This window comes from Scyliorhinus canicula, chromosome 14, assembly GCF_902713615.1.
Source record: "Scyliorhinus canicula chromosome 14, sScyCan1.1, whole genome shotgun sequence".
Taxonomy (NCBI): Eukaryota; Metazoa; Chordata; class Chondrichthyes; order Carcharhiniformes; family Scyliorhinidae; genus Scyliorhinus; species Scyliorhinus canicula.
Window position 1 is genome coordinate 23,642,801 of NC_052159.1, and position 13,967 is coordinate 23,656,767.

A 13,967-nucleotide genomic window follows, 5' to 3' on the forward strand; every position below is an offset into this window, starting at 1 on the left:
AGCCCAAACTGTATCATTCATTGTGCTGTATATACAGTTAGGTATAAATGCCGTAAGTAGATTGTACATTTATCCTTGAGCAAGCATAGTCGCTGCTCGTTTACCTCATTTAGTTTGTGGGACCTTGCTGTACGCAATTGGCTGCTGTGCTTGCTTACATAATAACAGTGAGTGCGTACTTCAAAAGTATTCAAATGGCTGTGAAGCATGTTGGAACAGGGAAAGGGTCCTTGGAAAGGGTCCATAGAAGGTTCACAAGAATGATCCCTGGAATGAAGAACTTGTCGTATGAGGAACGTTTGAGGACTCTGGGTCTGTTCTCGTTGGAGTTTAGAAGGATGAGAGGGGATCTTATTGAAACTTACAAGATACTGCGAGTGGACGTGGAGAGGATCTTTCCACTTGTAGGAAAAACTAGAACCAGAGGGCACCATCTCAGACTAAAGGGACGATCCTTTTAAAGGGAGATGAGGAGGAATTTCTTCAGCCACACGGTGGTGAATCTGTGGAACTCTTTGCCGCAGAAGGTTGTGGTGGCTAATTCGCTGTGTGTCTTTAAGACAGAGATAGATAGGTTCATGATTAATAAAGGCTTCAGGGGTTTTGGGAGAAGGCAGGAGAATGGGGATGAGAAAATATCAGCCATGATTGAATGGTGGGCAGACTTGATTGGCCGAGTGGCCTAATTCTGCTCCTATGTCTTATGGTCTTATGGAACATCCCAAGATGAAGAGTGGCACTAGACAAGTGCAACTAATTCCTTAAAATAGAACATTTGGTCAATAATTTTTTTTTTTTGGAATCCATCAGGCAGTTGGAAAAAGATTCCAACACTTTCCCAGCTGCCATGACATTTCCAAAGTTTGGAGGGGCAAAGGTTTGCAAGGAGGATACGAGGGGCCATCGGGGGTGTAGAGAGAGCATGAGGTGGCATGGGTTAGCATGGCTAGGGATGGTGGAAAGTGTGCGGGAAAGCTGAGAGGTGTGACGAGTTAAGGCTGTTTTTTATTCAAATCCTTTTTGAAAATTAAATCTTGAATACTGGTGCACGAGGAAGGCATTCTGCCCTATCCATCAACGTACCCGTCTTTTCCCATCCAATTATCAACAGTAATGCATCACCCATAATATCCTGCTTGTCCTGCCCCACCCCGCCCACTCACTCTGAATCTGGACACTTTCTCCCTGCCTTGCTTTGAACCCAATTTGTTGCTCTCTAGTGATCTTCCAAAATCGAGCCTTTGACTGATGCTTCAATAATGTATAGGTTGCATATTAAAAATCCTTACCTTTGATTGAAGAGCTTCCATTGCTTTTTTTCCATCCCAAGCCCAGCTTCGTTTGGTGAAGTAATTCACTGTTGCAAACTCAATCAGAGCAGAAAAGACAAATGCGTAACACACAGCTATAAACCAATCCATTGCAGTGGCGTAAGCAACTTTGGGCAAAGAGTTTCTTGCACTAATACTCAACGTAGTCATCGTCAGCACTGTAGTTACACCTGAGGAGAAAAGAACGAAAGCAACGTCACCCACTTGCATTTATATAATATTAAATGACCAAAAACCTCCACAGGAGTACTACCAGGCAAAAATTGGAACAGAGCCACAAAACAGTTTTCACAGCTCAGAGCATGATGGAATGGAGGAAAGTCAAAATATTCCCAAATTCTTTTCACAGCTCTTATTCAGAATAATTAACGTCGATGAAAAGTAGTTTATGAACAATCAACCTTAATTATTTTGCCAATTTTCTCACCTTCTATCCTGAAAGGTGTTGGTTTCTTCCTAGAGTTCTGTTCCATTGGTATTACTTTCCCTCCCAACCCTCACCCAAAGTAGTGCTGATAGGGTACATTGCACCTCAACCAATCACCTTTCTTCTTTATTCATTAATGCAATGTCGATATTGTTGGCCGGGCCAGCATTTATTATCTTCCCGGAGGTCAACCACATTGCTGTGGGTCTGGAGTCACATGTGGGCCAGGCCAGGTCAGGATGACAGATTTCCTTCCCTAAGTGACATTAGTGAACCAGAATGCGTTTTGTTTTCATGAGAATCGACCATTCATGGTCGTTACTAGGGTTTTAATTCCAGATTTCTATTGCCCTGCCCTGGTGGGATTTGACCCTAGGTCCCCAGAGCATCACGCTGGGCCTTTGGATTACTAGTCCAGGTATAATACACTTTTCCACTGCCTCCTTATCTGATATCCATAGAAATTATATTTCCAGTATCAACTTCCACATAACAGTGTAAGGCAGTGACATAGTGGTAAATTGTTTTGTTAGACAGATCAGCTAACCCAAAACATTGCAGTCGGGATTGAAGTTAGGACATTCCTGATCTGTACAACTCGGCTATTCCGTGGATTAAGCCACTGCACCATTAATGAACCTTTGAAATATCGGAGAAATCTTCCGGCTGTTCACACTGGCAGGGTTGTCCGCATCCCAGCCGTGGGTTTCCTGGTGACGTCGGGTGAATTCAATGGGAAATCCCATCCACAACGGTGGGACCAGAAGGTCCCGCCACTCACCAACGGAAGGCTGCCTTCCATATCACCGAGAAACATACCGGGGGGGAAGTCAAAGAATTTTATCCATTGTTTTTTCGAAATGCAAACGCCATCGAATGTATAACAGCACCTGTAGGCACTAATTCTGTAATCTTGCTCCATCTGCACAATGTTATTTTCTGCGCTGCTGGCATTAAGAATGCTACCAATTCTTTCAGTGGTGGAGACATGCTTTGAGGCACTAAACACCAAAAAAATTATTGTTCAACAAAATAGTTGTTTTTTTCTTATCCTTTCGTACTCAAAATTAAATTTTGCACGAGAAAATAATGTTTTCTTGAAAAGCCATTTGTTTTCTGTAAGGGATGCCAGAGGTGTAATTCTATAATGGAATATTGGAATATGGTCCATGATTGAATAATTTCCATTAAAAGCTATTTGTTTGGATGTTGCATATATAATTACATGGGTTTAAACTGATCAAGTGTAAACTTTGTCTGACATCTATGGCAATGGAACTAATTCCGCTCCCTCCCCCCACCCCCAGCAACAACAACCTGCATTTATATTGTGCCTTCAACATCGCAAAATATCGCAATGTCAAAATGTCCCAATATTTACTGTATGTGTGATAACAAAGCATACAATAGATTCTCCTGAGATCATCCGATTGTGGAAGAGTAATGGGACATTTTGGTCAGTGAAAGCTATGCCTGGTTGTTGAGTAACACAGCCAGATCCTGATACCATGGCCTGGGTTGTCAGAAACAGTTGTTAATCTTACCCGGTTCCATGAATAAAGAGAACTGCCACTGAACACATTCATTGCTGCATTGGCATTCCACTGCAGTCACCAACAATAGACTCAATGTGGCCGCTTTGAAATTTAACTTATATATTCCTTGCTATTTCTGGAGGGACAGTGCACAACTCAGGAGCTGGACTATCTTCTACATAGAGGTACAGTGCTACCCGTGACAAATGAAACGAGCTGCTGCCAGTGATGCCACCATATCACAAGTGGTTGCGTTGGTTGCAACTTTTCCATACTCTGGAATCTGTCCTATTCACGTTCCGGCTGGGTTGCTGAGCAACCCATTCTTCTCTGGATAGCATCTTTGATTTGACGCCTGCTGAAGCATGGCTTCTGCCGTGACTTTCATATGGGGGCAGGGTGAGGAGGCAGGCCGCAGGTCTACCTCAGCCAGAACAGCGATCAAACCTCATGCTGTTGGCATGAATCTGAAAGGCATGTTAGCTGCCTAGTCAAATGGGCTACCCGTCACCATCACCACCCCCCTCCTCTCCACCTCCTTCCCTCCATGCCAATACTGATAATGCTTAATTAGTACTGTGCTCAAGAAGCAGCTGCTTTTCTTAAAATGAATATTTAGACCAGCAATGTGGATTTGATATTACTGGCCACTGCTAACCTTCTCTGGCAACTGGAGAAGAACCAGGGATCCAAAACAAACAAAAGTTGCAACTGGGACTTTTGCACAACTGGAGCACAAGCACATTTCTATGTTTTATTCATGCGGGACAGGCCTTTGTTGGGTGGAAATGGCACTGCTGGTGTTTTGGAATTGTTACGTTGGAGGGTAGAACTCACTGGTAGCGAACACACTGAAACTTGAGGCATTTGGAGATACGCCAAACAATTCGATGTGCAGATGAAGACTGTTAGCCATTACAAAGTAAACCATGATAAACTTCCATTAAGCTAGCATGTCACATGCATTGAATGATGCAATGGAGCCATGAATAGGTTATCCATATTTCTTAATTAAAATAGTTTCCCATGGCAGATGCTATTTGCACATGAGTTTATCGGCAAAGAATTGCAGAAGTAATTCTGCAGTCCAGCAACTCTGGAAGCAGCCAGACTCAAAAGGAGCTGGGGACAGAGAGATAGCTCTAAAACATTGCATCCTGTTCCCTGACTCACTCTCACTGCAATCATGGCAGTCTGCTTGGAGTGTGGACTCAGAATTATGCTGTTAAGTCCCAGAATAGCGTAGTGTGCCTATCCAGTGAGTAGGTTAGCCCCAACGAACAAATATACGTCTTACATTTTCTACTTCAAGGCTTATTTTCCACTTTAATTCAAGTGGTATTGTAAATTAGAAAAGTGGTTTTAGTGCGGTCATTGCAGTTGCAAGCCATGTAGGAAACCAAAGGATAAAACCCTTAAAATTTGAACTGAGCTGTTCAGGGGTGATTTCAGGAAGCGTTTCCGCACAGCGGGGGTAGTGGAAATCTGGAACTCAGTCTGTCAATTGAACATTTCAATACCCGTTTAAGATGCTGTACAAGTCGGCTATGACCTAAATTAAGGGCAAAATGGCCTCATGGGGCTGAATGGTCCACAGGTCTTCTGAAGATCCCATTACAGTATGAAGATACCACTGGGGCCTTTGCCCTTCTGGTGTCAGCAGGCTTGCATCATAGAACATAGAACATACAGTGCAGAAGGAGGCCATTCGGCCCATCGAATCTGCACCAACCCACTTAAGCCCACACTTCCACCCTATCCCCGTAATCCAATAATCCCTCCTAACCTCTTTGGTCACTGAGGGCAATTTAGCATGGCCAATCCACCTAACTTGCACGTCTTTGGACTGTGGGAGGAAACCGGAGCACCCGGAGGAAACCCATGCAGACACAGGAGAAGGTGCAGACTCCGCACAGACAGTGACCCAAGCCGAGGAATCAAACCTGGGGCCCTGGCGCTGTGATGCCACAGTGCTATCCACTTGTGCTACAGTGCATCCTTCCACTGTCTCTCCTTTTCCCAAAAAGTGAAGATACAGTTTTTCCTATGTGGAGGCAGTGGTCTAGTGGTATTGTCGCTGGACCAGTAATCCAGAGTCATTCTCTGGTGACCTGAGTTCGAATCCCACCACGGCAGATGGTGAAATATGAATTGAATTTTTAAAAAACTCGAATTAGACGTCCAAAAATGAACATGAAATCATGTTAAGTGTCGTAAAAATCCATTTGGTTCACTAATGTCTTTTAGGGAAGTAAATTTGCCGATCTTACCACGTCTGGCCTACATGTGACTTCAGACTCACAGCAATATGGTTGACTCTTAAATATCCTCAGGAATAGACCATAAATGCTGGCCCAGCCAGCGAAGCCGACATCCCATGAACAAATTTTTTAAAACCTGGAAACCTCTCGTCCTGTCCAAAAGGAGCAAAGGGAATGGTAGCCCACCAGAAATGGAGCAAAGGCAATTGAAAACTAGTTGCACACAACAAAAAAAAAAGTACAAGCAAAATCTTACCAGTCAGAAAGATGGTTCTTGGGAATCCTACAAGTAACAGTAGCCGGGCTATTAGAATTTTTCCTGAAGGGACCTGTACACTGATACATGATGGAATGAGGTGGAAATTATGCAAAATATGATGAATGGACTCCCCATGTCAGTGGTGGTATGGAGCGGTTGAAAGGTAAGGTGCAAATTTCTTTTGTCTGATGGAACGGGTAGTAAAAGATGGGGCGTGTATCTTATTGGATGAAGTTGCCAAAACGGATCTCAGCTATTTTTGTTCTTTGCTGCTCATCAAATGCCACCACCTTCACTGAGATTGGAGAATCCAAGAGAATGGCTGGAATTTTCTGGGTGTTCCTGTCGATGGGATCTTCCAGTCTGCTTGACGCCGAACTCCCACTACGGGTTTCCCGGTAGCAGGGGGCACATACAATGGGAAATCCCATTGACAGCAGCAGGATCTTTTGATACTGCCGACAACGAATGGCGGGCCACCTCTAAACATGCCGAGGAGGCACGGAAAATCCTGTCCAATGTGTCAGAAAATTGGCGTTGGGAGGAAATTTCATGAGCCAATGTGGAGTTCCTTGTCTTCTGACGGTGTATCCAGAAATTGAGCGCAGGTATGACTAATTTTCCCCTCTATGATTGGATGGCATACCAATCTTAAAGGCAACATAGACAATGAACTATCCACTCGAGTTTTCAATATTTCCAAAAATGGTGCAAAAAAAATCAGTTTAAAAAAAAACCGCTCATTTAAGTTCATTTAGAATAGTTAATGAGCTTTGACAAGATTTACTCAGAAAGGAAGGGTTTCAGCCGAACATCCATAGGAGGTTTTGTTTTCATAGCTCTGAAGAAGAGTCAAACAGACTCAATCCATAGAACATAGAACAGTACAGCACAGAACAGGCCCTTCGGCCCTCGATGTTGTGCCGAGCAATGATCACCCTACTCAAACCCATGTATCCACCCTATACCCGTAACCCAACAACTCCCCCCCTTAACCTTACTATTAGGACACTACGGGCAATTTAGCATGACCAATCCACCTAACCCGCACATCTTTGGACTGTGGGAGGAAACCGGAGCACCCGGAGGAAACCCACGCACACACGGGGAGGACGTGCAGACTCCACACAGACAGTGACCCAGCCGGGAATCGAACCTGGGACCCTGGAGCTGTGAAGCATTTATGCTAACCACCATGCTACCGTGCTGCCGTAAATTATATTTTTCCTTTCCATAGATGCTGCCAGACCTGCTGAGTTTTTCCAGCATTTTCTGCTTTTATCTCTGGATTACTTTGTTCAGTGCCATGTCCACTATGTCACCATCTCTTCTTAGACACAGAGGACAGGAGCATTTTATTAATGACTCAATAATCTGTAATCAGCATCAGAATGAATGAATTTTGTCATCACTTCATACCAGTTAGTTTTATAAGAGGTCTCCAAAACACTAGAGAAGGAGCCAATCAGTCATAGTACCTCACTAAAGTGGATCAGAGTCCAATTGAAGTTCTCTACGCTTTACTATGATGGTTGTAATTGTAACTAGGTGGAGTAAATTAATTCAGTTGCTGATGGACGAGAAGCTACAACATGACATCAATTATAATTCTCTATCCAGTGTCTAATTATCAGACAAACGGCTGAATTGTTGCAATGATTGAGGGGCTCTCCATCAGAAAAATAGCAGAGAAGGTCCAAATCTGCAAGTATCATCCTTCAATGTGCAATTTTGCGCAGGGGAGTGAAAGGGTCCGCATTAAGATTTACGCAAAAGTTTTGCAGATGCAGCTGCCCATAAGAAAGAGCAATTGTGTCCAATCATGTCTTATTTTTGTTAGCTGGGAGTGGGAAACGTGTGTGAAGGTTACAACTGGCAAGAGCGGACCTAAACTTTACAGAGTCCTTTGGAGTGGTGGGGTACCCTTTTGGAGAAATAAGATACCCACGTGGATACATAGATACATAGAATTTACAGTGCAGAAGGAGGCCATTCGGCCCATCGAGTCTGCACCGGCTCTTGGAAAGAGCACCCTACCCCCTACCAAAGGTCAACACCTCCACCCTATCCCCATAACTCAGTAACCCCACCCAACACTAAGGGCAATTTTGGACACTAAGGGCAATTTATCATGGCCAATCCACCTAACCTGCACACCTTTGGACTGTGGGAGGAAACTGGAGCACCCGGAGGAAACCCACGCACACACGGGGAGGATGTGCGGACTCCGCACAGACAGTGACCCAAGCCGGAATCAAACCTGGGACACTGGAGCGGTGAAGCGATTGTGCTATCCACAATGCTACCGTGCTGCCCAAATATGTGGATATGTTCCCAGGATATCTTTGGGGGAGGTCGAGTACTCTTTGGGAGATGTAAGCTGCCCTTTTGGAGGGGTAAGGTGCTCTTTGGGATTGTAACAAGTGGACATAAGTGTGCATAAAAATGTGCATAAATTCATTGTAACTAGCAAGAAATCTGTCAAAAGTGTCAAGATCAACTGTCAAAATTGTCAGAAGCAACTGTCCCTCATCACTGTGATGTACTTTCCATTTTGTAGTTGGATTTACAGCTCCAAGTGAATATCGACACTTTGAAGTGGAACTATGAATTCCAATGCTCGGTTTTATAAGGGATTAAGCACTTGAATTAAATTTTTGTTCTCATACGGAACTATGTATCTGAAGGAATGTAAATGTAGTGAATGGGGTTTTAGGAATTAGTTTAAAAAAAAAAAAATCTGCAACAGACATTTGGAACTTAATGTTAGAGAACCTAGCATGACACGAGGCCTGCCCATGGTGGATACTGGTGTAATGAACTCCAATTGGCTCTATTGGTTGGCCAATTGGAGTATGAGCTCCCTCAATGATAGCTCATTGAGGGGGCCCATATAATCACCTGTGTAGGCTTTGTGAGCCAGTCTGAAGTTGACTGGACTGCTAGCAGCTCTGTTTGTAGCTGCTCCTGTAATATCGTTATTGTAAATAAATATTGGTGTGGTGATAGAACTCCTGCCTCCCGTGGATTACTACACTGGGTTAGTTGACATAGAGGGTATATGGGCAAAGGGTGGTAGGCTCAGGCATGGGTTGGCATAAAGGGCCATGGGGTGGGTGGAATGCATAGGTTGGCAGGGAGGGCATGAGGGCCCATTGGAGCTGATAGAAGTCATTGGGTATCATGGGTTGACATGAGAGTTGAGGGCCAGAGAGCCATTTAATGTTTTAATGCTCTTAAAAAATAACTTGACAAAATACTGGTACGCCAAGGCAGGTCTTCTGCCCAGCTATCCTTCACACCCTGCAGCTTCTGTGTTCATCCATGGTCACCCAGTCAGACTCCCAGAGAACGGTCACCCTCGAATGAAAATCCCAATCTCTGGGGCACTTTCTCCTGGCTCAGGATAGTGGAGCAGGAAAAGTCATCAACTCTGTTGTGCTATTGACCCACGAGTGGAAATTCAGGCTTTAAACTTGGGGCATAAAGGTAAATGCCAAAGGGAGCTGCAAGTGGCTTATTCGAACACTCTTCTGAGATGAGAATCTAAGGCACATTGGATGAAGACTTGCTTTGTGCATCAGCATTGTAATGGATAGATTTACATTGTCATTATACATGCTGTACAGATCATAGAATTTACAGTGCAGAAGGAGGCCATTCGACACATCGAGTCTGCACCGGCTCCTGGAAAGAGCACCCTACCCAATGTTAACACCTCCACCTTATGCCCATAACCCAGTAACCCCACCCAACACTAAGGGCAATTTTGGACACTATGGGCAATTTATCATGTCCAATCCACCTAACTTGCACATCTTTGGACTGTGGGAGGAAACCGGAGCACCTGGAGGAAACCCACGCACACACGGGAGGATGTGCAGACTCCGCACAGACAGTGACCCAAGCCGGAATTGAACCTGGGACCCTGGAGCTGTGAAGCGAATGTGCTATCCACAATGCTACCGTGCTGCCCTAAGATGGATTCTTACTCCATTGTTGACATAGAATAGTGGGACTTTACTTTTTATCTAATCTTTGCTAGATATTAGTATGGCAGTGGGTGATACTGACTCAGCAGGGAATACCACCATCAGTTGTATAATGATATTGGAAAATTATTGCTTGGTTGTTAAAAATTACCCAATATAGGGCGGCATGTGGTGCAGTGGTTAGCACTGGGACTACGGCTCTGAGGACCCAGGTTTGAATCCCGGCCCTGGGTCACTGTCCATGTGGAGTTTGCACATTCTCCCCGTGTCTATGTGGGTTTCACCACCACAACCCAAAGATGTGCAGGTTAGGTGGATTGGCCACGCTAAATTGAAATGAAAATGAAAATCGCTTATTGTCACGAGTAGGCTTCAATGAAGTTACTGTGAAAAGCCCCTAGTCGCCACATTCCGGTGCCTGTCCGGGGAGGCTGGTACGGTAATCGAACCGTGCTGCTGGCCTGCTTGGTCTGCTTTAACACTCTGGCATCTGAATTTGTCAAATATTTATATGTGTCTGGACAATGATCTGTTTAACCAGCACTGTTCCAAAAAGGAAGTATTTTTTTTTAAAGTCACAGATATTTAGCTTTGCCATTTTTCACATTTCTCTCTGTGGCTTCCTAATTATTTGGCAATATAAAGTATGTCTTCAGCAGCATTTTAGCACACTTTAGCAGTTAATCATCATCATTGCCATCGACTGGGACAAAGATGTCATGTTCCTCCAGCAGTGAGGCGAAGCTCTTGGTGATCTGACAGTCCATTTACAGAAACGGGATGACCACAGCAAAGCCTTACATGAGACCAAAGGAAGTCTTGACAAGTCTATGTTAAATGGCTCCCGATCTGATCACTTGTTCAGTACAGAGGTTTTTGTGATTTGTGGGATCCTCTTGCTTCAAAACATTGGCTCCTAAGTGCGCAAATATCCATTCGCAGTCTTGTAATGAGGAATGGCCTCAGTCTATGCCTCTGCTGTCATTGAAACCTTGGGGAGAAAACTGCGGACATTTTTGTCTTGCTCTTTTGCTAAGTAACGATACAGCATTCAGCTCAATGGGTTAACTTAACAGCACTTATCTTGCTTCCTTTTCAACATGCACCAGAGACAGATAACACTGAGAAATTAATTGTATTATTGCTCTGAAGGACACTGCCGCAACTCAAAGCTGTTGGCTTCCCTCCATCAAAGTTAATTAAGTGGTCCTGCATTATTGAAAAATCTGCTTAGTCAAAAAAAATTTAAGAAATGAAAAGTTAAAGATTTGAAACAGCTTTAGAGTTTAATCAAAATTTAACTATTTCTATTTATCCATTTCACATAAACATCTTTGCAATTACCACAAATCTTTTTAATAACCTCATTCTTCATAACAGTTATAATTAAAGAAAAATCAGCAACTTAATTGCTGTTTAAGCAAAGCATTGGTAATGTAACACTTAAATCTGCTAATTAACCATGTTCACTGCTGCGTCTTGATATTTAACGCTTAGCACCAAAATATTAAAGTTCAAAGGTTTCACGCTTATATTTCTCTTTACCAATTAGCGTATAAAGTTTATCTCATCCAATGCCAAGATAGTTTTCTTTGCATGATGCAAGAATCTGCCATGCCTCCAGCAGGAGTTAATAGATAACCCTTAATGCTGTGGCTCAAGGACCTTGTAAAACTCGATTTTTCTTTCCTTCTGTCATTTCAATACAAAAGAATATGGGTATCCTTCCCAAAATCGTTTCTCTAAAGGTCCTGCCCCTTTCCAAGGTATGCCGTTAGATTATTATCTATCCGTTATCATCTCACTCGGGTGCTTATTCATCATATATGTATACATTGCGTATATGTCGCGTTATGAATGCACCTTCCTTGCCCATCAAGTCCTAGGGTGCAACCTGAGCCCAGAACTTCACCCTCAGAGGCAGGGGCGCTACGCACTGCGCCACAAAACCACTACTCATTATGTCCATGCCTAATTCCGCTCTCAGTAATCATTCATACATATTCACATTCCAACAGACAATGATGAGGGGTAAGAGCCCTTTGGGCAGCATGGTAGCATGGTGGTTAGCACAATTGCTTCACAGCTCCAGGGTCCCAGGTTCGATTCCCGGCTTGGTTGACTGTCTGTGCGGAGTCTGCACGTTCTCCCAGTGTCTGCGTGGGTTTCCTCCGGGTGCTCCGGTTTCCTCCCACAATCCAAAGATGTGCAGGTTAGGTGGATTGGTCATGCTAAATTGCTCTTAGTGTCCAAAATTGCTCTTAGTGTTGGGTCGGGTTATTGGGTTATGGAGATAGGGTGGAGACGTGGGCTTGGGTAGGGTGCTCTTTCAAAGAGTCGGTGCTGACTCGATGGGTTGAATGGCCTCCTTCTGCACTGCAAATTCTATGACTCTGATTTTTTTTCCCCTTCTATAGATAAAGCTACTTTGAAATCAAAGTCGGGATGAGGTCAGCATTTAAGAATAGTTGAGGTATGTGGTTAAGCAAAGGGGATAAAGGGGTATGGATTGAATCAGGTAATTTCAAAAGCCAGTTCAGAAGTGTAATTGAAAGGATTCTGAGATTCACCTGCTATACTTGTATGTCAAGATACAAAATGATATGCTGCAGGGAGATCAAAATTAAAAAGTAGCAAGGCCAGCACTACAATCTACACATGCTAAACTTTGCTATCTTGCACTGACAATCTCTCTGTACTTGCTGAAGAAAGGCTGAGAATGAAATTACTCTGCCATGAAGTTTGTCCAACTTAAATATTCTTAATTATCTCTTGTACTTCTAATGTTAAATGACTCTTCCATGAAATCTACTCTGCCCACAATATGTGCATGTAATCATGGGGAAATCATAACAAGCAAGCAACATACATTTAATTTGGAGGAGTTATTTCATGCGACACTGGATCAGCACACTGCAAATCTTCATGCTTCGGCTAAATGAAAAGGAAGCTCTTGTGATCCAGTAGAAATCAACTCCGATGAGTGGCTATTCTTCATTTGCAAGCCTGGGTGCCAAGTCCCAGATTTCCTATTATTCATGTTGCTTAGATTTGAGTATTTCGTTGGAGGCTTTTATACAGACTCAAAAATGCAATGCAGCAAAATTTTTCAGGATCAGCTCATTAATATATCTTCAGGTGCACATCTGAACAGGTGCCAGCAGCATCCCCATGGCCGGAACGATAGGAAATTGAGCGAGCGGAACTTTTCAGGGGCAAAGCAGTGGTGACATGTGAACACAATCGCAGATTTTGCCAGGAGAGTCGAAAGAGAAGTGACAAGCAAGAGAGACAGAACAGGAAACGCAGGCGTGCATGCATGAACCTGAAGGAAATCAAACATTTCTGCACCCAATTGCTGTTTGATGGTTGTTAATGTGCGGGAGATACATGTGAGGAGTGACGCTCTGTGCCTTTCCGTGAAGCTTCCCCAAAGGCAGCATTGCTTTTGCTTGAGGAGGTGGAATCAACTGATTATTATCAGTGCCTGACCCATCCTTATGCCACGTAGTATTTAAAGGTGTCATTGCAGTAGGTGCCCAGCACTGAGTCTAGCTTCACTGTGTATTTGTAGGGTCTGGGTTAGCAATCCATGAAGATGGTTTCCAATGATTCTTGCCAAATAAGCGACATAGAAGTCAAGGACATGAAGCATTTCAACCATCCCATTTTCCTGTGCATACAGGCAGTGGCGGAGCATAAGTTACAGAAATAAATTTGCAGCTAACTAAGGCGTTCTCAGCACCAGTTTAGAGTTATCACCTTTGATCAACAAGCCTCCTTTCTTTAGGACCCCAATACTATTTTAAAGACTATGATTGGTGAGTACTGGACCCACGCATGGCACAGGGTGAGAAATTACTAACAAGGGATCATTGGAAGGTTCCCTGGTTTCTCCCCTCTTAACACAGTCTTAGACATGAGTTTGCCTCCAATAACCACACATTGTACCCATCACAACTGTTTCATCTTCCACTCCGACTGGCCTTTCCAACCTGCATGGCAGATTGTGGTTCAGCTCACCATCTCCATCCTCTCCTGTTCACCTCACCCAGGCTCTGCTACTGTCACAATAATCATCACCGTACTCTGCATTTCCAACGTCAGGTGGCTCAGTGGTTCATGCCCCCACCTCTGAGCCAGAAGCGCTGGTTTCGAGTCC

The 13,967-nt window shown here is 43.8% G+C and overlaps 1 protein-coding gene across 2 annotated transcripts in view; it reads right to left on the reverse strand.

Annotated features, from left to right (window-relative positions):
* gabra5 (gamma-aminobutyric acid type A receptor subunit alpha5) overlaps nt 1-13,967 on the reverse strand; it is a 92,372-nt gene that overhangs the window by 10,103 nt on the left and 68,302 nt on the right. For both annotated transcript variants that reach the window (XM_038817637.1, XM_038817638.1), the window contains exon 9: nt 1,290-1,501. In XM_038817637.1, the coding sequence (XP_038673565.1) occupies nt 1,290-1,501 (212 nt within the window). The remainder of the gene's footprint in view (nt 1-1,289; nt 1,502-13,967) is intronic.